Consider the following 25,859-nt stretch of genomic DNA (forward strand, 5'->3'; position numbering starts at 1 on the left):
ACTTGCCATAAAAAGCCAAATTGAAGTGGAAGTTTGATGAAAACCAATATCCTTTGTAATCCACAAGGTGGCAATGACTACAAATGAGGGGTGGCTAAATCAGATCTCTCGGCTTCCCAGAGAAAGACTCTATCTCTGTGAACCAACACATAAGCAGCCGCTGCTCGGGGGCACCAGGGTAGAGGCTCAGGGCTCACCAGCCAAAAGGGACCTTTCCCGAGGAAGAATCTAACTAGGTGCCTGGTTTTTCTGCACATTAGAATTGGCTGGGAAAAGGCATTCATTGTGGCATGTTGAGACCACGCGCCCATTTCCGCACCCACCTCCCACACCTCACCTTCAGCAGATTTTTTTTTTCTTTAAATGCAAGAAGAGTTAACTAATCAGCCCTTCTAAAAATCATTTTAAGCTCCCCATAGTTGACAATCAAAAATACCTCTTCTTTTATGAATTCAACAATGACATCGAGAAAAGATACATTACATCATTACAGTTACAGAGATATACTACAATGTGTCAAAGGCTATAATCCAGTCATTCTTTTTTATCTTAAAACATCTGTACAGATATTTCTGTTTAATGTTAGAAATCTACCCAGATAGGGCTAACAAACTGAACTCTGATTTACTTTATAAGAGAAACAAACTGCCACACAGGCCCACGTAGTCCACACATCATCTTCCTGGATGAAGTTAAAACCTCAGGCCAAACCTTCACTCTCTGTGGGGAACCAGAGCCAGCCCTACCAAGGTGTCCCCCCACGAAGCACTCCGGAGGACCACTCTGGCCTATTATGAGATCCCACTGATACAAAATGAAAGAAAAAGCATCTATCTCCTTATCACTTAGAGGCAGGGCTGATTTAGGCATAAACAAATTACTGGGCAGAGAGAATCACATTATGAAGAGCTCTGGGCATCTTGGCCTGATGTCCCATTGCAAAAAAGAAAGGATGGAGGACGCACTTGTGACATAAACTTTACAGAGCTAAGTCTAATGATTAAAAAGGCTGACAAAGTGCCTTGGCTTCATAGATGGAGCTGTGAAGACAAGGAGATATAAAAACTGTTTGCTATATTTCATAATTTCAGAGAAAGCAAGTGACCTCTGTTAGGTGAAATTCTTCTGCATGCAACTGGAGAACCTCATCTTAGTTTCTGTTGTACTGTTATCTACTCTCAAGTAAGCGGCCATAGGAGATTTTTTTCTCAAGGGCTAAATGAAAAGTAGTTCCCTTGTTGCTAATATTAGTACTGACAGTGCTTATTAGTATTATGTGTAATAATAATATGTAATATTCGAGGATACCATATGCAAGCATTACACATAGCTACGAAGTAGCACTGCCACCTTAAAACCCAGTTGATCAGATTCGATACCTGCAACCACTACATTATACTGTCTCTGTTACACAAATGCTCTCCTGAATTGCCTGGCTTCACTGATCTGGCTTGGGCAGAAGTTGTACATTATTACGATATAGCGGTATTGAGGGTCATTTCACGATGAAATGAAAATTGTAAAAATTAATTTATTCCAGATAGTCAAATACTACCTCAGTTAACAACAACCATGCTGTAGAGAGCTTTTTGGTTTACAGAGTGTTCGGACTGAACACCCAGCAGCACAGATAGCATCACGTTTAAGAACACAGAAAACATGGAGACAAACTACCCAGGTCTCAATCCCAGCTCTGCCACTTACTAGCTGTGTGACCACAGGCATGTTTCTTCGCCTCTCTGTGTCTCAGTTTCTTGACCCACGAATAAAGAGTATTTTTGTAAAATTAAATTATTTAATAGATTCAAAGTGCTTAGAACAGTACCTGGCACAGAATAAGCACTATGATAAGGTTTTCTTATTAGTATACCAACATCATCGTATTATGCAGTATTTATACCTATTTTATAGACAATGAAACAGGTTTCTGAACTAACCCAGGCCATTTTGTAAGTACAGTCTATCAGACATTAAATTAGGAATGTCTTTTTATTTCTGCTGCAGTATTATTTCCACCCTCCTATATATTCATGCACTGGACATATATATGCATGTGTAAGGCAGTGAGTTTGGCGTCCATGGGACAAAAAAAGATATACGTAAAACATGTCCTTTACCCTCTTCGAGGTGATGACAACTGAGTAAGGGGACTAAGCACCTCCATAATCAGCTTAAAGGACAAAAATTCCATTTGTTACACTGTGTGAGTTATTTTATTTTTTGAATGCAGGACTTTCTTAAAAGGCCAGATGTTATACTCCTTAAAATGCTAAGGCTACTCCTGCAAATTGGAATGCCAGTGACACAAGACTACAAATTTCATTAAACATGAAGAATCTTAGCTGTAAAGCTTCATAAATTAAATAAGAATATATTGAAGAGAAAGACAGGTTCAATGTTACATGGTGTGTCTAATTTTTAGTTGAGTTAAAAATGTGCCTTGAATAAGTATAAACGAAAAAGGAATGAGTGAATAAATGAAACTTATGAAAATGCTTTTTTCTCTTCCCACCTGGGTCCTCCAAGCTTGTTACTTTAGAGTTTCACTTAACAGAGAGGTTGTTGATATAATTTACTAAAGGGAAAACAAAACAGCACTTGTTTATAAAATAATTACCTATTGGGGTTTGAATTTTGAAATCCCAACTATATCTGCTCATAATAAATATGCTTAATTCTGTTTTCTTTTGCCCAGTCTTTTCAATTAAGTCACAGATTATATGTTCCAGTTGTCCTATATAACTCTAAAAATAAAATTCATATAAAGGTACTACATGAAGAACCACAAGGTTTGGGCAATAAAATTTCACATTAGTATTAAATGGCAGAATTTGTAACTTTTTACATAATAATACTTTCAAATACTATATTGGTTACAGAAATATATTTTCTACTTAGTTTAATGGTTCAAAAAATTTAAACTGACTCAACAAGTCTGAATCATCAGGCCATGAACATTCTTCTAAAATCTCTGCTTTAGTAGTAATGAGAAATGAGTTGGGTATTGTTGCATCCTTGGACAAATTTTATTTTTATCTCATCTTTACACATCTCCAGTTATTACACTTTCATATAGTGGAGCCCCAGTTTTTATGCTTATTATTGAATTATTTTGTACTACAAGTTCATTTCATAATGAGCAAGCCAAAAAATATTATTATACCCTGTGTTAATACACCTGAGCACCTGTGAAACAACCCAATTCTCCAAACAGGGTTACTTGAAAACATTAACGCTAAGAATCAGTCACCTACTTGAAACTGCTTTCTCATAGCAGCTAATGATATAATGATATACTGTGCCAATCGGTAGAATGAAAGCCATTACAATATTATTATAAGTATAATCCAGGAGGCACATTTAGAACGATACGGGTTGGGAGGGAGGAGGTTGCTGTAGACAGTTAGGTACTCTTTCTCGGAAGACATCAAAATGATAGTTCCAAAATAGCATTTTCCTAAAATCCCTAAATGGTAACAGCAAGTGGTTGCAGTGACAGTTTGTGTGTGTGTGTGTGTGTGTGTGTGTGCGCGAGAGAGAGAGAGAGAGAGAGACAGAGAGAGAGAGAGAGAGAGAGAGAGAGAGAGAGAGAGAGAGAGAGACGGGTTCTCATGATTAAATGTACCACAAAGGTCATTTCTCTGAGAAAATATAAGTCTTTCTAATATGAGTCCACATTTCACAAAGGCAATGCCCTTTAATCACTACCGACATATGGCAACACACCAAGAAATTTTCTTTACAGTTTGTTATGAAGAGAGCTTCACTAAGGAAATGTTCCTATTCTTCGGTTCCACTGAATAATCAAAATAAATTTCACAAAATTGAAGACACACACAGAACTGCTTCTTATTACTCTAGAAGTAAGTGCTTATATCTCAAGTTTCAACCCTAGTAGCACATTTATGATTAATTATTCACATGACAAAGTTAGACAAGAGAGACAACGGTGGGTGTCACTAAACCACTTAAATATAATTCTTAAAATGTTCTTTTCAAAATATAACTCTCGCATTCTTTCAGAATTGAAATCTATACATCTCATTAAAACTTAAATCATCTTTATTTTCAACCCTGAAATTTTACAAAATGCAGACTCTTCTGCACTACCTTAAGTTCTCTGAAGAGGGAGTATATGCCCAAGCAAAGCATAAAACTCTTCAAATAGCTCTACACCTATGCAGCAGCTGCAACTTAAAAAAATTCACATGCTGCTATTTTGAGATAAAATAATTGAGTATCTAAAAGTACAATTTTGGATTTTATAAAAGCTCTTATTCCTTTAGAATGAGAACATTCATATACACAAACACACCTTAGGACAGTGGACAGAAATCAATGCTGAAAATTCCATGCTATTGCTTTGAGACGCAACTTAATGTTCAGTTTTAGAATTCAGTGCAATTTATGTAAAAAACAAAATAAAAACAAAGCAGGTGTCTGTCAACAGCCCAATCGTATTTATTCTGCCTTAACAAAATACAACTTGGCTATTTTTGAAGACTCCTTATTCTTTTAGGATTACTGCCACATTTTCTGAGAGAATCTTATTTAGCCCTCCAAATTCTATCTGACTCCGATTTATTACTTTCAAACAAAAACTTTCAAATTGTCTGAAACCAGGAAAACACACTTTGAAAATGTACAAATTGTCAATAAGCAGGGGGGAAAAAAGAAAATTTCACTACGTTGAGAAAATACAACTAGTGGTTCAATCGATGAAATTTTTATAAAAGTTAAAAAAAAAGGTATTCAACCAAGTATGAAGCCAAGCATCTACATTATTCCATAAACATAAAATAAATTCACAGTTAAGTCAGATGCTACATAGCAAATTTTTATAATTTGAAAATACACGCAATCCCTGTTGTAATTCTCTCTAGGTAAAGCCAGCGGTTTCTTAGTTTTCTCAGTAATTAAACCACTGAGATGGAGTCCAAAATTTCACACCAAAATATACTCTTCAGTGAAAGTGATAAAATAAGGTTCAAAATAACAGCTCCCTGAAATGTATTGCTCTTTTCTCAACAAATGAGTCCAGTGAGACATTTAAATGCTATTGTTTCAGTTGCTAAAATTGTCACATAAGTCCTGATAAGTCTTTGCAGGTGAAACAGTATTTTGAAAACTTGGTTAAAAAATAAAAACAAACACTGAGGAGTGGTGGGATGTAGGATGCATGCCACCCCAGAAGAGCCTGCTGGATAGAAACATGGGACACTGCTGCCCAGTAAGGCATCTCTCTGGTGGAAGGAATGAAGTGGTGGTATTTAGTTTTGAGTGTTGCAGACATATAACCTTTTTTATTTGTAAAGATAATCTAAGAATAGCTTGAAAATATACAAACCTTTCATCCATAGTTAACTTGTGTGTTTGTCTTCTTCCTTAAATTTCTTTTCTCTTTATATTTAAGATATAAAGCACACCGGTAGTTTACTTTATCAAGAGATATAGGATTGGGCTTGAAGGCAGAGAAGAGGAGAAAATATTTCCACCCTACTACAACCACTTTTACTACGGACAAGGGAGCCCATTATTCCAAAATTCCAAACAAAACTACCAAAATCTTTTAGTAAACTTCTGGGAGATTGGAATGCCTAATGGTATTTAAGTTGAATATCTGTAAGCCTCTTGTGCCCTTTTTGAAATATTTTTAATGGGATAAGATCCATCAATGAAAACAAATATAGAGAGCCTCCTATATTTGCTTCATATATCAGCGATTCATAAAAAAACATAACTTCTATAGCCTCAATATGCAATGGAGAAGACGAGATTAGTTTTCACGGAAACAATGCACATGCTGAACTTGAAGCCTTTGGTTTAGCAAATTCAGCATTAACTGCACAAAAAAATAAATACTTTCTTTGTGATGGATATTTTCTCTGCTTTCATGGTGTTCCCCAGCGTCATGTTACATATGCTGTGTAAACTGTGTGAATTATAGTTTTGTTCTATTTGGGATGATTTAATTGTGCTCCCTTTACCTTCCCCCTTGCCTATACATTTTCATAGTTACTAAACGTAATTTTAATATTCAAGCCTATTTTAATGTCTTAAATTAGAAAACAGGCACACTAAGTTTAAAGTTGAGTATCGTGAGCTATCCTGACATTTTAATTTAAACAGCTACAGTTATACCTCTTCACAAAGTATCTATCTCTCTAAGAATCAACCTTGAAGAGGCCCCTCCTTTTATTCCTTACCACACAATGGACTACTTCTAAACCTTCTTACACAGGATAGAGCCCAGCTAGCTGATACATAGTTCACTTGTGCTAGACACAATATTTTAATATAAATTTCGTTTCAAATAAAGCTATATGATTACTCAATTTAAAATTCTGTTGACATGAAAAAGCACTGTTTTAATTTCCCTACGATCAATTTCAAAAGTGAGGTGGGAAATTGTGTATTTCCGAGTTAAGTACTAATTTTTCAATCATTTATCATTTCTGGGCCTCTACATAAGAAAAAATCGATTTATCAATTTCTCCTTTAAATTATTTGTGATTTCTTTAAGCATTTGGAGTGGGAAAGAAGTTTTATTTCCAAAATAGCCTAAGATATGGATTCAATATTATGTTTGAAATCTTCAAATATGAGGATTTTTATATAATGGGAAACATACAGGACACTTAATGCTATTAGCATTAATCATTTTTCCTGAAAAAGGGTTTTCTCTTCTGTAAAAGAAACTCTAATCCAGACTTAAAGGTTTAATTTTATTTAAGAATTCTTTTCAATTTTTATCAATGAAAATTGATAAACCTGGTAACTAATATATATTGAGTTTTTATCTTTCAAATCTACCTATTCAGTAACTCATGTCTCAAATTATCTTGGAGTGCCAGGTATTATTTTAGAATCTTTGTGGTAGTAGACATTGTTTGCCTTAGGATCCATGTGTCCAAAATCACTTCTGACCACTTCAAGCTTGCCAGATCCTCCTGAATTTTAAAACAAAAACCGAAACACAAAAAGCCAAAATTTAACACAAAAAATAGTCTTTACTGAAAAGCACAGTTTGAAAAAGGTTGCTGGAGATAAGAAAGGCCATAAACTATTTCTCAGAATAAAACTTCACATTTCCAGGGAAATCTGAAGTTCAAGACATCCCGACTGGGGTCACGGTAAGATCATCATTAAAGTTTCAAACCACATTTGAAGTGGAAACAAATTTCACCAGTGTTTGAAGTAGAAAGGTTTTAGTTAACTGTTTCTGATAAAATGTAAATAATTATGAAATATTCAAATTATAAGAAGGTTAAGGTTTTACGTGTTTACATATTGGTGGGCCTAATAAAGTTTCCTAAAGACAATATCTTTGTGTGTGTGTGTGTGTGTGTGTGTGTGATGAAAATATCTAAAAGCAGCACAATATAAATGTTTTTGCTACTTTCTAAACTTTAGTACCTTCATGTTAATTTCTGTTAAGAATCATGAATCATTTTTTTCCAGAAATGTCATTTAATGTGGGACATTTTTCTCTGTATGAATTCATGATTCAATGTGTATGATTATTAGGTTAAAGGCAAGAAATTTGCTGGAATGGGCAGTCAAGTTGCAAAATAATAAGTTTAAGCTGAAATATGGTTTAAAATAGAAAATCAAGTTGTAGAAATCTAACAAAACCAGAAGTTCACGTGTAGATTCGAGAGATTACACACGCAAAATAAATTCTGGCATCCACAAAAAAACAACGATTTATTACTGAAGTCTTCTCAAAAGATGAGGGCTATGAGAAATTGGGATGTGACTCAAAAGAGCAACATACTTAAATTTGAACAGAGAACATAAAAATGTTCTGCAGTAACAAGCAGAGCCCTCGTGGGCAATTAGATAGCTGTCATTGCACACAGGCTTCCTCTTAAAAAAAAAAAAAAATCAGCCTACCCCTAACCACAGGCCCATGTTCTCCTTCCCTCCATTGCACCTGTGCCTGTAGACCCTGCTGGATGGTCCTTCCAGCACCCCAGCCCTGTGTCATGCGTTTCTAGTGACTTGAGGCCTCTAGACGCAGCACATAGTACAAACACACATTCATGGATCCTGCCAGATCATCCATGGCATGATGTCGGGCCAGGCTTATGTTTTCTCTCTCCCACAGATGCTGCAGTGTTTTCAAAACAGGGCCAGGCAATCCCCTCTCTCTCCTGATAGCCTGGGAAGATCCAGCCTAATGGTGGCAAGAGAAGTCTAGCCTCTGTACCACAGTGGTGTCACAAATAAGATCTGATCATGGAATGTCAGTTTTAAGTTTGCTTTGTTTTATCTTAGGGAAGAGAGGGGGCCCATTCAAAAAGGGGGAAAAGAGTGAGTTGCTATAACAGATTGTGACAGATTTATTACTATTTATCATGGTAAATATGTATCGAATAAAACACATAAATGTCTTTATCTAGTCATAATGTCTCCAAAGGAAATCTTTTATTATCCCCAATCTTTTAAGATCTGTTAGACAAATACTCACACACATGAAAACAAGTTTTAGAAGTCTCTCTTATCGAATAGTCATAATTTTATGTGAGCTTAAAAAAAGAATACACATGGCAGAGTCTAAAAATACAGATCTACTGGGGCAAAAGTGTTATAGTGTCTAATACAGAATGTCTTTTAGGAATCAAGTTAAAATATATATTTTGTGTGGTGGTGAGGCATGTGGATCTTATTATAAGTAATAAGCAATACATATAACAAAGCTAATAGAAACTAAGTTAAAGCTATTAAAATAGGGCTGAGATTATTTTAAGTAATGAGTAAATGGATGGTTGGATTCTAAAATTACTTAAACTATCTTATTTTCCTTGCTCAAAAAAAAAAAAAAGGATAAATCTTCCATTTTTAATTGAATTTTTCTTCTCCCTGTGTTTCAAGAAAAGGGTTATTTACCAAAATGTTCCATAAGGACCATTAAAACATTTAGCCAAGATAAATTCTCTAAGAAGAGTAAATCCTAAACTGACCACTACAAGCCAAAAATTAAATATAATACAAACTAAATTTCTAATTCCTGAGTTTTGTTTACTGGCAAGAAAGGAAGGACACTTCTATATCTCTGCACATATCACAACACATTGGCAACACATAAACCTCCCAGCAAAGAAAAAACTGTACCAGTAAAATTTATTTACAAGGGCCAGTTAACTATAAGGAAATACTGAAAAATTTACAATGAATTATCAAAAATGTTGACAATGATTAAGCACAAGATAACATCTAGTGCCAAACGGAGTCACTCCTTAGAAATTGTGTAGATTTCTGCATAATCTTAGCATTGGAAAAAAACACTAATTTTAATATGAGGCATAAATAGAGTATGATAGCTTTAAGTTTTTCATGGCTTTTATAGCGCAGGTTATTCTATCATTTCAGAACATTCAAAGGTCCACTTAATGTACTTAATATTGTCCATATTAGATTCAGGCATGTTTAAAATGTAAACAGCTGTGAAGACTCTATGATTTCAAGTTGTCATAAAAGCTATTAAAAGCTAAAGTTTCATCTAAATTAAATCCACCACTAACTTCAAGCTTAAAATATGCTTATGAAAACCTTTGAGTATAATAGTCAATTTCAATACAACATAGAAATTCAAAGAATAAACAACTCAGTACATTTTAAGTGACTTATTGATAGCCCAAAATGACTATTTTATACCCCATTGGCAATTTTATTTACATAATATTTTTCTATATTTATGGATAATTTTGTGATGCTTCTTCAACATTACCAAGTCTATGATAATCAGCATAGCAAATTTGCTTTTTTTCTTATAAGACTTATTCTGATATATTCGTTTTAATAATTTTTTTGGATGAGCTGAACTGAAATCAAGTCAAATACACAGGTGTTTGGGTTAATCTAATCTTAGCACATTTGCAAAACCCATTATTCTTCTAATTTATTAAAAATGAAATAAAACTAATATGTGAGCACTGATTGGTAATATACTTTCAGAAATCTAAATATAATTTTATTTACATATAAAGCTTATAATAAGGCTCATTAGCATTCTTTTCAAAGGCTACTTAGTACCCTACAGAATGAAATTAAAACTTTCTATATACATCACAGGAAGGAAGGAAGAATGAAAAAAAGGAGGAAGGAAGAAAGGAAAAAAAAAAGAAGGAAGAAAATCATATCTTTATTTTACATAAGGAGAAAATTGCCAGAAATAGACCAGTGCTAAACAACATTTAAGTAAAATTATCTTGGAAATCAAATCTGGAAACATATATAAGAATTCAAAATGTATGTAGGAATTCAAAATAAAATATCATGTATTTGGTTGTGATCACAAACACCTTTGCTGTGTTGGGGGGTCGAGGGGACTCAGAAACTCCTGCCTGTAGCTCCAGCTATTAAAAAGACCCAGAATGCTTTTGGTTACAGCTGGCTTCTTCTAGTTGTCACCTGGTATTACAGACACAAACGGCTACTGATGCAGCTACCTCTGCAGCCTTTATTCAGCAACCTCTCTAGAAAATAGAGACATTCTTCCTGCACTCTGGGCTGAAACCCATGTAAATTTTTCCTAAATCCTCTCCACAAATCTCCTTTCGCATGCAAATCCATAAATCATCATAATACTGACAAAGAATTTAACCAACACATGAAACTAATACTCGTTCTCTTGAAAGCCCTGTGCAGGTAAAACTCCTCAAACTTCAGGCACCTTTTCAAGGCTCTCTTTAGAGCTTAACCTGCTGAATATCAACATAACCACCCGGTCTTACAGGATGTGCAATTAATCACGCCAACGTGGGTCAGGCGGCTGGACGTGCAGGTCACTCCTACCTCATCCACCTTCTAGATAAACATGCTCTGGGCGCATGGAATCTCATTTACTTCTATCTCCTTTGCATCGATACAAAACAGAACAAAATCAACAACATACAAAGCAGAAACAGGCAGTACTTACTGAAGATGGCAAACCTGGAGGAACTTTTCGAACTTTCTTTGTCTGTACCTCTGAAAGAGAATGAAGATGCTGTGAGCTCCCACACGCTCATTTTCCTGCCTACAACATATTAAACCACGAAGGCATTTAGATTAGACCACGCTTCCTTAAATCATCATCTTAGCAAACTGGAGTTGCCACTACCACCTTTTATTCTAGCAGAAATCAGATTCTCCTTTGTTTGTGAAAATAAAGATTTTAAACTTTTTATCGCTTTGATTTTTTAAAAAGTTTCACAGGTATACAGCCAAGAGATAGCCAGAAATAAGCGTACACCAAGAAAGTTCTGCTACTCTAAGTTGTTAACATACCCACCCCCTCCAAGTACTACTGGTGGGAGGGGGGTCACTTGTCTGACACTTGGGCCAAATTTTATGGGGTTTTTTTGAGGGGGGGGTTGGGAGAGAGTAAGATGAGAAAGTGGTATTATAAAAAGAAAGAAAGAAAGATAAAGACTAATCATAATCACTCAGGCATCCAAACAGAGGAGCACCTTACCCATGGCACTACTGTGGAGAGGCCTCCTTCGGGGGTTATTGCTAGAATACTGATAGTACTGGGAACCGGGTTTGGTGGGTGAAAGGGTTCCTGGGTTGCCCATATCCATGTCACCTCCAAGGAGACTCTGCTAAAAGGTTAAAAAAGGGAAAACAAACATATAAGGTTAATTTTTTTTACATTCACCACCCCCCAACTGATTGTGAGCACTTAAACCAATGCAATAAAGAAAACAGCATCTGCTAAGCAGAAACAATTAAAACAAAACAAAAACCAGAAAGAAAAGCAGTCTAAGAAGCTATCACCAAGTTTGTGATTTTTAATTCTCTACTTTCGAGGAGGAAAAGGAGATGAGGATTCCCTTTAAACAATATTTTTTAAAGTCTTTTAAGATGACTAACATTTTCATTTCATTTTAAAAAAAATGGCATTTATGTAAGACTAATGTTTTCTTTCTCTAGACTCAGGCTCTTATCTAGGAACTATTTCATGCTCTTCTTTAACAAGAACCGAGAAGAGTCTCAGTTTGTGAACGCACACAACTTCCCCCGGCCGCTCACCCTGGGTGTGAGTGTAGACTATCAACTCCACTGAGAACCCTGCCTCCCTGTACCGGCACATCATGAGCCTCCACAAATTTACACCGCACCCACAGAAGAGAAAATGCCAACTGAGCCAAGAGGAAATTCAAATCCTCACACTAACTTCCAAAATTATAGAAATAGTAGGCATTCTAAGCTAACAGGAACAAATCAAAGGACATTAGAATGCCCTCTGGAGGATCATCAGAAGCGAAAACACACACAGATAAAGCATTTACCTGAACAACAGAAAACTTTCACAAATATCATTAACTTATCACAGTGTGACAAATTATTAAACTTGCAAAACTGATGACATAAGAAAGATTATATAATATTGCATTTTCTAAAAACTACATAGAAACTTACCCATAATATATAAATCGCCTGATTACACTCTGCATTGAACACATTGTTCTTTTAATTATTCTGATATGCAATAAAACAGGAGTAGATAGTACCATTTATATTAAGAACAAATTTACTGTTTAATAAAGAAATTTTAAAATTAAATACTAAAAATCTAACTTTATCGTTACTTGTAATCAACTTTTACTGACTGAACTAATTACTGTCCTTGATAAAGTACAGAATGTGTTTTCCCTAATCTAAATTCTAATCACCATGTCACTCACAACAGACTTAGGGATGCTTCACTAACACACTATTCACATGCAAAATACTCTAAATAGGCCAATTATGACTCTGCCCCTGTTCCCTGGTTAACCCGCTGAGAACTGAAAAATTTCACAAGGCAGTCACCAACTAAAACAAAGGGTCCTTGTTTTAAATTAAGACAGTCTTTTTGATTCCTAAATAGCTCAACAAAGTGGCATGTCTTCCAGTGAAAGCAGTTGGTCAAATATGACCCATAAGCTGGAAAATCAAAAATTCAAACCTCCCCTATCCACCACCATATAGCTAAATATCATAAAGAGAATCTCTCTATTTTGAGGGATTTTTGTCAGTGTTGGATGAGTGATATATAAAGGCTAACCAGCTACTGACAAGCTTGACTTCACCGAATCCAGTTTAAGACTTTGTCAAGAGATATATAACAAATGTGACTTTCAAATAAAACTTCAAGGATGAGATTTCAGGTTGAAAGCACATTTTAAGTAATAAATTCACTGCTAGTGTCTTAATATTTATCACATAAATATCTTATAAAAAACAGATTATTTACTAGATAAAAACCTGACATCTGCCTGCTCAACTACTTCCTCTTCTGAATTTAAGAAAGATATTAAAAGCAGTGTAACATCAAATAATTTCTTTATCGTTTTAGGAATGGCATTCCAAAATTCTAGAATCCCAACCTGAATTTCACTCTTGGCATTTCTTATTAACAAAGTCTATATTTATTTAAGTCCCAGTCCAGGTTTTCTTTAAAATTTCCATCACTAAACCTGTGAATGATTTGAAATCACAACCTCCTTTGGGGTTTGGTGAATCTACAACTGAATCTTCATTTCACTGGAAAGAGGAGTTTGATAATAACTTTGTATTCCAAACAATTTCTTCATTTCTCATTTTGTAAAAATTGTATATACAGAATATTCAGAAAAGGGCTGAGCAAATTTGTTGAAATGCTTGCTTGTCTTTTTTAATTAGCTTAACCATTGGTTCAATTCTTGTTGGTCCTGGAGGCAAAGGTTTTCACTCCCAAGAAAGTAAATGCATTCAATAGGTCAACCTAAAAACACACACACATTGCTATACTGGGTTTTAGCAGCATTCACAATAGAGCTGTGAAAAAATATAAAATGATAACTACAAAATAGCTAACTGGCTGTGGTTGACCTTATTGTTGTGAGTTTAAAAGCAAATCATTTAATGGGCCAGTTGTAAATAAATCATGCATCCAACTCTTGCATGTGCAGCCACATGAACTATGGACAGTGACACAGTACTACTAAGACCAGATAGAACTTACAAACCTTTATGGCTCCTGATCTTTTTTTTTTTTTTTTCTTTTTTCCCACAAAGCACATTCCTGTTTCTTTCTTTTCAGACCTGTTTGTTCCTTTTTCTTTTGCTCTTGGACAATAGAATCATTCTTCTAAAGCAACAAAAATAAACATTTCCTTATTGCTTAACAGGGCCCTAAACACCCCCTTAGGGAAAATGAAGATAAAAATATATGTGTTCTTATTGTAGGGTATACTTGTAAAATGAACAATGACCATTTACTATTGTTTGGCCTTTACGTCACATACTTAACTCTCTGTAGCGAAGAGAAAGATAAAAAAATTTTCCACTGGCTGAAAAATCTGAGTTTATGAATTTTAAAATGTTGACGGCATTTGATTTAAGGTAAACGAAACACTAGACAAGGCATTCCTTTATAATATGCATTTATGTACATGTATATAGGGCTCTGAAGGCAAATTTATGCTTAATAAAAGTTCAATTTAAAAACCAAGTCTACTTTCAAAATGGGCAAATTCATCCTCGCCTTAAATAGGATTATGATGGTTTTAGGTTTTTCACATTGTGCAAGCTCATGTTCTGCGGTTATGCTGGGTCCCAGTAGTAAGCTGCTTGAATCTGCCAGGAAACACTGGAAACAAGATGTGGCATCTCACAGAGCTAACCTGTAAATCTTAAACCCATACTTTAGCATTTTGCTTAACTGTCCACCATGTGATGAGACAAGCCCTTCTCCCTTATTCACTCCTTATTTTCTTCCAAAAGCAAACAATTTCAAGACTTAAAAAAATACCCTAACCAAAGAATACACTCACTTTGTCAACCAGGATTTGGGGCTCAGCCCCTGCAACCAATGTTCCAGCAAACAGCCAGTCCTAACTTAGCCATTCAAATGCCAAACGCAGCATTCTGTGAACATCTTTTTCAATTAAATTTTGTTGTGTTTTGTTTTACATCAGATCTGGGTCTCAGGCTGTCTTCCTAGCACATTCTCAACTGTTCCCCTATTCCGCTTAGGGGGAGCTTAACATCCTTGAACTTTGCTTATGCAACCAAGAATGCAAACCATGAATTAAACCTGAGTTAACAGAAAAGCAGCATATATCTCAAATTAGATTTATAACTGAATGGTAATCAAAAATAGAACTGCTTGAAGCCTAAATTATCAACTTTTTTCTTGTTAAACTAAAATCATCTTGCTGTGAACTATTATTTCATTTCAGTCAGCACTTTAAATGTAATGGGTGGGTGGTACATTTCTATAAAGGAAGATTATATTTACCCTTAATTATAGATATGAGTGAGATCAGAGTGCGATGAATGCTGGTTTTTTTTTTTTGGCTTATAATTAATTCATCTAATAGGTGGATGACCTTGAATTTCAGAGTTGGAACCTGAGAGAAGGGGGGAAAAAAAGTAGCAGGAGGAAAAAAAAATTCCCCAGAGAAAAGCAAATGTGCCCCTGGTTTCTTAGGGCTTTCTCTGATTTTGCGTCACTCCCATTACGTTGTGATCCGATATCAGACACAACATCTTGGGGGGATGTTGCAGAACAGAGAAAAGCAGTCTTAGATGAAACCAGATTAAGCTCCTTTTCTGAACTATTGCCAAATGCTTGTGAGTCTAATTCATGTTTGGGTATTCTAGTACTCACACAGCTGCAATTCCATTCTTTCAGCACAAACCTAAGTGATGTATAGTGGCTTTGTATGGCGAACTGACTCTATAAAGCCAGGAATTTTTTATGTTAATATGGAAATAAAATTATGAACCACTATAAAACCTATGAATGCTGGATATATGGATAGGTACCCAATAGACTTTGCAGTGTTAAGCATAAAAATATACATTGAGAGAAATTACAAATTAGATTTGTTTAAAACACTTTTTTTTTTTATCACAACCGAGGTCATTTCTACACAGTTAATTCTGCAAAGAATTGGGTTTTCAAAGACACTGCTGAATAAGATTCCTAACAGCCATGGGGAAGTTTTTGTAAATCCCTGTCGAATAGCTGCTGCTGAATTTGCCATTTTGACCACAGAAGAGCCATTGCTGACTTACTACAGTAGCAGGAGGGGGCGATAATTTTGCTGCTGTTGGCACTTACTCTGCAACCTAGAATATATCTCGCACCAAAGGGCAATGAAGAACACAATATTTCCACCTGTCCACTTTTGAACTTCAAAGCTCAAAACTGAAGGTCAGTCTTTGGACAGTCTTTATTCCAGATCCCAGAAGGTCCAGGAATGCACCTTTATAGTTTTTGATTTCTGTCCTATGCTTGGTTTCAACAAAAGAGGACTGGGGAAACTTGGAAAGACAAGATGGCAAAGATATCTTGCAAATCAGGGACTTTACAGATTGTTATTGTGCTGTAGAGAAATGCAAATTATTGAAATTATCATTTAGAAAATATTTTCTTTTAAGGGGGCTTATGGTCAATGTTTTTTTTATCTCTAAATTAAATGTGTAATGCACACTGTGTTCACAGCAAGTTAGGAGTAGAATTCAAACATACTAAGGAAGAGGGAGGGCTTTGAGGTCAGATCTATCAGGTCGAACTCTAGCTCAAAGGCATAGGAGCAATGTGACTGGGGTTAGTTATGCAATTGCTTTAAACCGTATTTTCCTCCTCTGTAAAAAGGGGCTAATCAAACCTCTATTATAGGGTTATCAGGAGTAGATGAAGCAACTTGTGTAAAATGTCCCCTGGAGCTTGTGTCCGGCACAGAGCTTCCCTCTTTCCTCTGTCCCTCAACACACAGTCCATATTACAATCTGCTGATTATTATTTAAAAAATGCATCAAAAGTTGTGAATGACTGTGAGATCCTCTAGTCCACTTCTAGATAAAAAGTATAAACTGTGATAATAATTTTGAACAGTCACTATAAAAAGCTAAAAAAGAGTTAAATAAAGGAGTCTACATAAACAATGATGATAGCCTCATGGTAACAAGAAATGACTAGGGTTTTTTTTCATGTTTAATAAAGAAATTTCCCAACAATCTGGATAATTTAAGCTTAAGTGGCCATTTTCCTGGAACCACCACAAGGATTATTTCAGTGGCTCACTTAATTTTGCTTTTGCAGACATGAACAAACTGCTACTGTTAATTCAACTATATGTGAGATCAAAACCAGTTACAGTTAACCAATTAAGTATAGAAAAATAAAAACTGTATTATATGTGATAGAATTTTATAAAATCATGTCATGTTAAATTCTAAGTCTAACTACTGTATTAGCCACTGATAAATGATCTCAAATATGGTTCAATTTTGAGTTTCGCCCCTTACAAAGCCAATTATGGGCATTTAATGAATGTTTATTTGGTGTTTATCAAGTACTGTTACTTAAAAAAAATCTTTTACTTCCCCCATGACATCACAAAAAAATAAATGAATGCATTCCATTTTTGGTTTGAAATATTCATAACTCCCAACAAATTCATTTGGTCTTAAACAAAATTAGTTATTTTAGCAGTGATTATATTTCACCAAAAAATTCAAATACATTGTCTTTCCTTATAAAGAAACACAACACTTTAAATTTCAATGTTATAATGTGATGCAAAGGTTGCCATGGTAACTATTACTTAATGTATAACAGAGTAATAGTTAAGTAAAAACTCATGCATTTTGGTATGAAAATCACAACTGCCCAAGGGTTGGCAAGATTTATGCATTCACCTATTTGACTACCTCTCACACTAAATAATAAAAAAAGAGAATACATTATTTATTGTATACACTAAAGTAAGGAGGAGGTTTTCCATGGTTTCTGAAAATTCATCCTGGGAATCCTAGATCATGTATTACATATTAAAAAGGGGATTACATTTGTTGGTGGGAAGGTAGAAATATAGCAAAAAGAAAACATTAAAGCAATCAGTAACGTACAATAAAAATTGGATCTGAAGAAATCCTATGTAAACAATACAGAACTTAAGATAACCTTCTTGTCAGTTTAAGCTCCTTCGTAGGTTCAGGAAGTTTATTCAATATATAATTCAATATGTAGTGATTCGATATGCTATAATCACTATACTTGCCTTAAAATGTTTCTCATCAGCAATTTTGTGCCAAAGTAAAAATAGAACAATTTGAATATGACCTGTTAATATACTAGGGAATTAGCAACACTTCTCCTATAAATATAAACATGCGGCTATAATAAATGTGCTGAAAGGTATATTTGGCCAGGTTGCTATTTTAGTAAAATAAAGGAATATCAAACTGTCACATGTCAGTCTTCATCATATTGGGCAGAGAAAGTTTCATTTTCAAGGTTGCTGTAAATGTCTGTCCTGAGCAAGGATCTATAAAAACCATTTTTATGTAGACTGGCCTCCCTGGGGACAGGGACCAGGGTCATGTTGCTTACCCAGCACCTCACATAGGTGCTGCATTATAGTCTAATGGCCAACTCTGTAAGATACCACTGAAATAAAGTCCTGATAATGATCTACAACTGTAAATAAGGTGACAAGTCTACCACAAAACATGAGGAAATTGAGATTATCTGGAGAAATGGTAAATGCATCACATAATCTTCAAATCATCCTGAAATTACTTAAGTCCTTACCACCCTTCCAGAGTTACACACAGCTTTAACCAGGTCTGCTCTCAATGTGCATTAACTCTGTACCCCCCAACACACTCTTTCTTGAATAAGTGGCTGATCAAGAATGCATGGTGTGAAGGCTAAACTAGTTGATATGCTAGCTAAAAGGGGAAATGACTTATTCATGTTTTAACTCCATACCATGGCTAGAACTGAGACCTACCATGGAAGATGCTCAATAAATATTGAAACTAACATAGCACTGTTGTTACCGATGAAATTGAGGACTGAAATAACTACTATGCTTTCGTTTATCATAAATCGATTCCATTTCAACTACTGTTGCTGCTAATAACAATAACCATAGCATCAGTAGAAGTAATAATAATAGCACGAGGAGTAGGATGATGATGAATATGAACATAGGAGTAGTGACAAAGATAGTAGACGGTCTAGCAGCAGCAGCTACCAGTAACTAAGCATCCTGCTCAGTGCCAGGCACAGGTGCAGATCCTTTACATGCTAACAAGGAAGATGCTACAACCCCCAATGTACAGATGGGGACATTTAGAGTGGTTATGTGACTCTACCAAGGCCATGAGGCTGGAAAGCAGTGGAGCCAGGCTGGGAATCCTTCTAGGCTTGACTTCAAAGCCTAAGCCTGTCTTCTACTCCACATTCCCTCCTCCTTTTTCATGGACTTGGTTTCCCTCCCCCACTCCCACCCACCTGGAACTATTAGAAGGAATGGCCTGTTCAGCTCATCTTTAAGTTAAGAGCTCATCCTAAAATTTACTCTATAGGAGCCAATCTAACTCAGTACGGTCAGAAAGGCCTGGGTGTGAGTGCCAATTAGCCCCTGGATAACCTTGTGCAATCTACCTAACCTTGATGGGCTTCAGGCTCCATCTCTGAGAAATGTTGGTATAATAATACCTACTCATTGGAAGAATTCAATTAGATCATACAAAGTGCTTAGCAAAGTTCCTAGCACTTACTGAGCTTTTATAAATTGATAAGAAGTATTATTATATATGCTGTATATACAAAATATTTTACTATATACTAATAGAATACGTTATATAGCATTATTATGTAAGTTTAAATGAAATAATATGATGTATGATACATAAGTAATGCACACATATATTATTGCAGAAAAATTTGTAATAGGCCAGGAAGGAATCAGGCTATAAAACAGCATGCTCTCTTGAAAAACGGAAATCTCAGTTCTTGAGTCTGAATCTCTTCCTCCTGGACTTTTGCTTCCACTTCTGAAAAATTCATCTCTTCTAACATTTATTACATTGTATAGCAAGTAACTCTTTATGCACTTGATTTCTCCTTTCTAATCTGGGGGTTCTTCAAGGGCAGAGAGTGAGCTTTAATCATCTTTGTACTGCTGGCATCTAGCACAGTAGGCCCTGGTACATAGTATGCCTTCGCTAAACGCCAACTGGATTAGTTAATTAACTAACTATGGAATATGCTTACATGATTTCAACCATTACCATCAGTAGACATATAACTCCTGCACCTCTATATTCACTCTGGACCTTAGTTTTTCTCCTGTGCCTATGGAGTGGTTTTTAAGACCATCACCTCATGAATGCTTCATGCAAAACCTCAAGTTTGATCCTTTGTATGCAAAATGCTCAACACATCTTCTCCATAAAACTTCGGCTGCTTCCTAGTTATTCTCTCAGTCCTTTAAAGCATATTTGAAGGGTAAGAACTTGTAAAGTCTGTGAAGAAATTAGTTGTATGTTTTTCTAAACACGTGTGATGGTTTACCTTTGCTGTTATCTATGACTGGTTTGGTTGAAAATGGTTGGATTTCCCTAAATATAGTGGATTGTCAAGTGGTTCATCATTCACCCACAGGGCCAGAGTCTAGAAGGAATCATGCAGGCAGTGCCTGGGAGAAAGAGACACCACACACCTTCAGCAGAAATGACACTGCAGGAGAGAGGAACAAAGACGATAAAAAAAGAGAGTTTGTGGAGAGTTTTGAAGAGAGTGGTTACTGTGGGGAACCCAGTGCATGAAACAGGTCAGAAGAACTTAAAACAGTGTCTAAAAAATTATTCTCCTTAGCAGGTAGCAAGGAGTCTTAACGTGATATTTAGCACTGGATTCTACTTTCTTAAGTACAGATAATAGGGTGGGCCAGGTAGGATCAAAACCATAGAAATGGCCACGATGGACTAGAAATAGAAATTAGATCATCAAGACAACAACTTAAGAACTGGGCTTCAGCACAATACAAAGTTTTGGAGTATTTCTTCCTGGGAAGTAATATAGCCTAATCTTTCTCAGACGACACACACATGTACCAATTTGTCTGAACTCTTCTGACTATGCTAACTTTTCCAGAATGCACCACTAAATACCAAGAACAATGTTCTAAGGCAGAGGTCACCTAACATTTTCTTAAAGGACCAAACAGAAAATATCTTAGTCTTTGCTGGCCGTATAGTCTCTGCTGCAAACCATTCAGCTCTGCTGTTAGAGCACTCAATCAGCCATGCCCAAAACATAAATGAACAGGTCAGGCTGTGTTCCAATAAAACTTTATTTATAAAAAGGGGCTGTGGGCTGGATTTGGCTTCAAGCCATAATTTTCTAAGATGAAAGTATAAGACACACCCGCAAGATTCAATTATTTTGCTGGGGTAGAAATGTCACAAGATTTTACCAATAACATCTTCACCCCCATCTCTCTCTTCTTTCCCCAGCCCCACCTAGAACATTCATATTCTGCCGTCAAAATCGTTCTTCTAAAACCTTGAGCTGCTCCTATTCCCTCAAGCAGAAAAACCTTCATAGCTCGCAAATACTGAACCCGAGCCCCTACCCTGACCCCATGGTCAATCTAGACCCAATCCAACTTCCAAGCCTGTCTTTCGTCTTTCACACATGTAGTCCCCTAAGATGCGCTGCGCATACCTACTATGCCTCAGCCACTGCTCTAGGCACTGGGGATACAGAACCTCTCCTCTGTATCTTCCCCTCCACACGGCCTCAGTCCAGTCAGAGTCAAACAGAATTGCTCGTTCCTCCCCAATTGCCCTCTTGCTCATTCAAACCTCTGCACCTTTACAAAGGCTGAGCCCTCTCCCCAGAAGGCCCTTTCTTCCCATTCCATATTAGATACGCCACTTCCAAACAACTGTGATGAGTGCAACCAAATGTTGTCACCTCCTTGGGACTCCTTCCCCAACACACCTGGTCCCCTACACCAGGCTTCAGTACCACTCCCTGATCACAAGGCCTGTGCATTACAGGCAGGTGTGGCAGGGAACTTCCTCACTGGTGAGTCCCAAACACTAGTCCAGAGATGCCGCTCAGTAAATGACAACAATCATACACATAACGGCAATAACTACAAGGCGCTTGGGATGTTTCAGGCTCTGCTGGCGATATTAACTCTTTGAATCTTCACAAACCCTTGAGGAAGGGATCTTATTAATCCCAATTTATAAATAAGGTGGCCGGGGGCAGAAATAAGGGAAGTAGCCACCCAAGATTATTTGAAACATATTTGAAGACGCATGAATAACCAAACTGTGTCACTTCCACAGACATTTCTTACATCTTTTGGACTCACGCTGTTCCTGAGAATCTCACATCTGAAATTTTCAACAATCACTTCGTGCTCATCCTTAAACCACGTCAGAGCCTCCCTAATAGCCTTCTCCCCCTCCCTCTCTAAAGATTGCCAGCTTCAGAATTTTGTATCTATTCACAAAAATGTGCACCTGGCTCTGTCCTCTGAGCTCCACTGCCCCTTTCCCACTGAATCAGTGACTGTCCCTCTTCTGAAACTCCATTTGTAACTCACTTATCGCATGAAATCTTTGCTCGGTAAAATAACTGGTCTCCAATTCACACACAGAACTTTACAGCAGCCTTAAATCTTTATGAGAAAGATGATATTAAAACAACAAGCAATCAGACAACTTTATAGAGTTAGAAAAGGACTACAATCTTTAAGTTTCCTTAGAGTAATTATAGAGCATTTGGATTTATAAATATTCTGTCTTCTCTCCAAAGACGTAGGACAGGTATATTCTTATTATGTTTTCTCCTATTCCTCATTAGAAACATATTTGGATATTCCGCACATGACACTGACGTGCGGAACTAGTTCACAAGCCAGTTGAACACAAATCACGAAAGGATGCAACGGTACAAACGCTTCTGAAGACTGAAATAATCGTGTATATCAATTTTTAAAAGAAAAATCTCTTCACACAAGTATTTCCTAGAAAAGTACTTGCATAAAAGTAATCTGATGATTGAAATTAAACAATACTTTTAATGCAAATCCAGACATATTCCAAAGAGAGAAAAATGAGTGTGTGTGGGGGTGCGGCAAGGGAGGCACAGAGATTCTAAAATGATTCTAAAGTTTATCTGGAAAATTAATACATGATAATAGTTTTAAAAATTTTAAAAAGAAGTTGGTTATATATATATATATATTTTTTTTTTTAAACAAAGTAAACTAAAACAGTGTGGTACTGTATCCAGAACAGGAAGTACTATAGAGATTTATGATGAAAGTATAATTTAAAACTCAATGAAAAAATGATAAATTATTCAATAAATGGTACCACAAATTTGTTTGGCATTTGAGGAAAAAACAAGTAGATTTTTGCTTCACATTTTATGCTAAAATATATTTAAATGCAAAGGCTAAAACATAAAAGCAAGAGAACAAAACACAAGCAAATGGTTATTTTTCCAATTTTAAAGTAGAGAAGACCTCTGTTAGCTCTGACACTAGACGTAGAAAAATTAGAGAACATATTGACATTTATGACTACATACTTTTTTTTTAAAACACTATCCAAGCCACGGAAAAAAAAAAAGTTGGAAAAAATCTTTGTAACAAATATTTAAAGGGAAGATAAATACTCTTAATAAATAAAAAGCTCTTAGATTGCAATAAGAAAAAAACTAAATAGACTGGTAAGAACATGAACCATTCCTTTATAAAAAGAATAAATTTGAAATTTGGCAATAAATATATGAAAAGCTATTTGGCAAATTAAAATAAGACAAATTTTCAACTGCCAGTGAGGAAGTTCACTTTCATATATAGCTAACAGAAATGTAATCCGGTAGAAACTTTCTGGAAGGCAAATTAAATGTACAGCAAAATTTTTAAAGTATCTGCCTTGTGACTTGGAATTTTCAATTTTAGAATTTTGCTCTGTGAATAAAATTGGACAAGTGTACAAAAATACACGTGCATACATGTCCATGGCAACTTTCTGTTTGTGAAAATTCAGAAAAGCATAGCAGTAGTTTTGTTAAATAAATGAAAGAATGTGAAATAATGTGGAAAATTCACAGTTAATGAAATAGCATGTTTTTAAAACTAGCACTTGGAAGGTATGACCTATTTTTCTAAAAAGTATCTGTGGGTTTAACCATTCTCTACAATTTTTCCATCTTTAGTCAAATCATGATGCTTATTAGAATATTTCTTATCTTGACAAATTCTGTGGCATATATTTTGTTATAAAAACATACTTGAGTAACTTCATAGAGTTCTGCAAAGCAACTTTAGATAGTAGGAAAAGGCTGAATGAAGATTATCTTCATTTCAGAAATATTTCTTGAATTTTGTTTACAGCGAGATAAAGACTAATCTGATTATATTGGTGCATGCGTAGCCCAGGTGAAAGCTGCCAGGAGAGTTCAGCAGACATTCAAGAGCTTTCTATAGAGTGTACTGAAAACAAACCCTTCAAAGTCAATAAAAAGGGACAAGACTGCTTGACCAATTTTTAAAAATATGAAAGCTAAGTTGATTTTCATTTTCCACATGTAGATTATAGCATTATTTACAATTTACTAATGCACATTGAAAATATATAGGAGAGGGCTGAAATTAGCAGGTGTATAGACTCTCCCACTGCTGGGTCTCACTTTCCTGTCGGAGCTGACTTCCTGACTGCTTTTACCCAAATTATTTCCTGTAGAAGCGCTGGATAAATACCTGCATTGCTGTGAAATGAGAACAACTTTGGAGTAGTCGATTCCACAAGGCATGGTGTCAGAAAGGAGTGATCTTAATGCTCCAAAAGTCAGCTCTCCCATGCTCTTCCCCAAGCCACAACAGACCTTACAGAGAGCCCATTAGCCTTTCAATGAAACAGACCCTGAGAGAACAACCAGTTTAAAGGGCTAAGGTTTTCAGATGGGAGGTATTATTTCTAAAATTGTTTTTAAAAAATTATTTTAACCACGTGGATAGGCCTTCTTTATTTTATATTTCTAAATCTTCTGTGAACCCAAAGCAGCAAGTCATTTATTTATATGAGGGGCTTAAAAACCATGAACAGTGATTCTTGATTTGTTATTTGGCTTTTGTTTTTCTCTAGGAAAAAAAAAAAACACACACAGATATTTATTTTGTTCATTTGAAGGTCCACAATCTCTTGCCCTCAATTCTGATATTCTAGAAGTTTCAAATACTGTTTGTAATTTTGTGACAAAACCTGACCTGAACTGATGTGAGGATATCTATAATCTTTTTATTTTACTAGGTGTGATTACTCACATGTTTCACTATAGAAATAATAATCTATATTATACATGTGGCTGCTTCAGACAACACTGGGGAGTTACACAGTACATGTGACATGCACCATATTCATTTCCTGAAACACAAATAATTCCTAAATTCCAAAATATTTATGCCCCAAGGTTCTCAATAAGGAACTGTGGCCTGTAACAGTCCTTTTCCTTAATGTGCTTGAAGGCATGGTTTAAAAGAAAATTTACTACATCAATCATCTTTTAATTACTTTTAGAGACACTGTCAACACCTAAACCTATTTAAAGTAAAAACGGCTTTCGATTTCCTTAGAATATTCACACCTCGCCTGCTCAAGTTCAGCACATGTATTTGAACGTGTCTAGTTTGTCTAAACTAGTAGACCCTCCACAGGAAGGTGGAGTAGCCCTTTACTTTCTTGCCACATGGTCATGTCTTATTTGCTAGAGAGCATTTTCATATGCAGAACTACTAATCATATCTATTAACATTTTGGGTTGTTTTGATTTGAAAATTACTAACTGGACACTTAATTTTCACTGTTATTTGAAGAAAGTTCTGTGTACCCAAAATAATATATGGTTCCACCACCCAGATTTCACTCATGTGGAACAGACAAAAGCCCATCTCCCTCAGGACCCAACGTGATCTCTGCTCTGACACGGGTGTTCCACATTCAAAGCCAAACTTCTTTAAAAATTTTTAGCACACAGCTCTCTAGAATTGTTAAGGCAATATGAGGTA

General features: G+C 35.7%; 1 protein-coding gene across 16 annotated transcripts in view; it reads right to left on the reverse strand.

Moving 5' to 3' along the window:
- TCF4 (transcription factor 4) overlaps positions 1-25,859 on the reverse strand; it is a 339,457-nt gene that overhangs the window by 108,720 nt on the left and 204,878 nt on the right. For 13 of the 16 annotated variants that reach the window (XM_045527876.1, XM_045527870.1, XM_045527882.1 and 10 more), the window contains 2 exons: positions 11,462-11,591; positions 10,925-10,974 (listed from right to left, as the gene is read on the reverse strand). In XM_045527876.1, coding sequence (XP_045383832.1) covers positions 10,925-10,974; positions 11,462-11,591 — 180 coding nt within the window. The remainder of the gene's footprint in view (positions 1-10,924; positions 10,975-11,461; positions 11,592-25,859) is intronic. The other 3 variants (XM_045527875.1, XM_045527871.1, XM_045527878.1) reach the window with 1 other exon arrangement.

The sequence above is a fragment of the Lemur catta genome, chromosome 16 (assembly GCF_020740605.2).
Source record: "Lemur catta isolate mLemCat1 chromosome 16, mLemCat1.pri, whole genome shotgun sequence".
NCBI lineage: Eukaryota > Metazoa > Chordata > Mammalia > Primates > Lemuridae > Lemur > Lemur catta.